This window comes from Arachis ipaensis, chromosome B05 (assembly GCF_000816755.2).
Source record: "Arachis ipaensis cultivar K30076 chromosome B05, Araip1.1, whole genome shotgun sequence".
NCBI classification, from domain to species: domain Eukaryota; kingdom Viridiplantae; phylum Streptophyta; class Magnoliopsida; order Fabales; family Fabaceae; genus Arachis; species Arachis ipaensis.
Window position 1 is genome coordinate 141368383 of NC_029789.2, and position 2697 is coordinate 141371079.

General features: G+C 29.5%; 1 protein-coding gene across 1 annotated transcript in view; it reads left to right on the forward strand.

The window, feature by feature from the left end:
- Nucleotides 1-2697, forward strand: part of LOC107644520 (cinnamoyl-CoA reductase-like SNL6) — a 6426-nt gene that overhangs the window by 3280 nt on the left and 449 nt on the right. Inside the window, exons 3-5 of the mRNA XM_021103031.1 lie at nucleotides 1164-1370; nucleotides 1450-1597; nucleotides 2322-2697. Of these exons, the coding sequence (XP_020958690.1) occupies nucleotides 1164-1370; nucleotides 1450-1597; nucleotides 2322-2635 (669 nt within the window). The 3' untranslated portion in view covers nucleotides 2636-2697. The remainder of the gene's footprint in view (nucleotides 1-1163; nucleotides 1371-1449; nucleotides 1598-2321) is intronic.

Genomic DNA, 2697 nt, shown 5'->3' on the forward strand with positions numbered 1-2697 from the left:
AAAATATTTTACGTAAATATATAATCATATATTGTTTTTGAGGCCGTCAAAATGGGTCAAATCCATCGGGTCAGCCTGTTTACCCATTTAAATAGACGGGATTTGCTTCCAAAATTAAGCCCGTTTAAATTTTGGGCTAAACGGGCTAAGTCCGATTAACCCGAAAAAAATGATGGGTTAAACGGGCTAGCTCGCGAGCTAAACGGATGGCCCATTTAATTTTTGTTATATTTTTAAAAAAAAGTAGCATTTTTAGTCTATATTTTTTTCGATCCGACCCAAAAATTCGATCCATCAACTAAAAAAATATTATTTTTTAAAAGTTTTTGACCTAAAAATAATATTTTTTGTCAAAATATTCTTTAAAAATAAAATAAAAAAATAAATGGGCTGACCATAAACGGTCTGGGCTGAAAAATTATGGCCCGCGAATAAAGCGGGCTTAAACGGTCCAGCCCATTTAACCCACGGATTTAATGGGCCGGGCCTAAATGGGTCGAACTAGCCCGTTTGACAGCCCTATCCGAAATAATGACCGGGTCTATTTTTAAGACCCGTACCCGACCTTAAACTCGATAAAATCACACCAAATTAATCCTTAAAATGTTCGGGACCGGGCCTAAGGAAAGCTCAGGTTATGAAATCGCTTAGCCAAGCAATTCATATTGAAATATGGGAAAGAGAGGTAAAATAGCTAAAACTTTATTTTATTAATAAATAGATTGAATTCAAGTTAAATTAGTTAAAGCTGATTAAACTTGTTACTGTTTTCACCCTAATAAAACAACTAAGCAAGCTTAATTTTTAGAAATATATGTCATTCTCTAATAAATTCGACTTGTTTATTTACATCATCTAACTTTTGGCTACCCTTAGGGAATATTAATTTAATTTTTATTTTTTTTTTAAAAAATACATGTCTTTTGTTTATTACATTTACTTTTACTTTTTTATAAGGGTGTATTCCATAATTATTGATTCTTAATACCACCTTAACTAATAGCTTCAATATGAAACATTGCTAATTAATCAAATTAAAAGGCAATTAGTTTTTATGTATAAAGCAGAAGCTATCTTGTTCACATTTCTATCATCATAATCTTTGGTTTTTATAGGTTTTAACATGCAACTTCTAATCAATAGATTGTGTCTCATGTAAATAGAAATCTATGGCTGAGATTGAAGCGAGGGTGAGTGAGAATGTGATGGAAGCATGTGCAAGAACAACAACTATTAAAAGATGTGTCTTCACATCATCACTCTTAGCTTGTGTGTGGCAACAACAAAATCCAGAGTCACAAGATGCTCCAATTACTATTAACCATACCTCATGGACAAATGAATCACTATGCAAAGAAAAGAAGGTATACTACTAATTTTACTTGATTAATTATTATGACATTAATTAGGAATTCTTTTTAAATAAATAATTTAAATATTTAATTCACGTATGCATTGGGAAAAGTGAGAGCTGAGAAGGCTGCATGGAGAATAGCAAACGAAAGGGGTTTGAAGCTCACTACCATATGTCCAGCACTCATTACAGGCCCTGATTTTTGTCGTAGTAATCCAACATCTACTATTGCATATCTCAAAGGTACACACTTCAATTTCTAATCAAACTTTCTTGTCCAATTTATTATTATTGTTTTTTTGGTTACATTTGATATTGGTGTAAGCTAATTTACAAAAAGTTTAAAGCCTATCGAAGATAGAAAAATGGATAAATGATTATACTTTTAACATATTATTTCACATCCGATCTTCTTTTTGAGTTTGTATAAATATTTTTTAGAGAAATTCTAATAGACTAATAATTTTTAACATTTTTTATTATTATTTGACCAGTATAAATACTAAATTATCTTTAATAAATAAATTTTACTAATTTATGCATGCAAACACCGAAAAGATGTAAATGCAAACTATATTAATTAATGTGTGCAAACTCTAAAAAAATGTGAGTGCAAACTATATTGATTCATAGGTATAAAATTCTGATAAATATAGGTACAATTTTTTATAACATAAAACTACATGTCTCAAAAATTTAATCGAATAGAAAAAAAAATATATGAATAATTATATCTTTAGTAGATATTTTCTAATTTCAATAAATTGTTATGTTTAATATTACATCATATAAAATATAAGAGTATTGAGTATCATATAATAATTATTTAAATGACATATATATCATCTAATCTCAAAGATTGTTAACTATATTCTTCGGATACCTTAATTAGTAGTCACTCTAGAACATTCTATTCCTATAACGCCTAATAGAATCTAAGAATTTTAAAATATATACGAAAATGCAGGTGCCCAAGAAATGTATTGTCATGGTTTGATAGCAACAGTTGACGTAACAAAATTGGCTGAAGCTCATGCAATTGTTTTCAAGGCAATGAATAGCACTGCTTCTGGCAGATACATTTGTTTTGATAAATTAATTGATAACCAAACTGAGGCAGAAATTTTGGCCAAAGAAATTGGGATGCCCAAACATAAGATTTGTGGGGATTCATCATCTATCAATTGTTCCTCATTGCATAGATTTATGAAAATCTCAAATGACAAGTTAAACAGACTCATGTCAGGTCCAATTAGGTGTTACAATCAACATTATTGTTAGGAATGGAATCATGCTTACTATCTATGATATGCTATGTTTTAAATTTTAATCATAGCTTATGT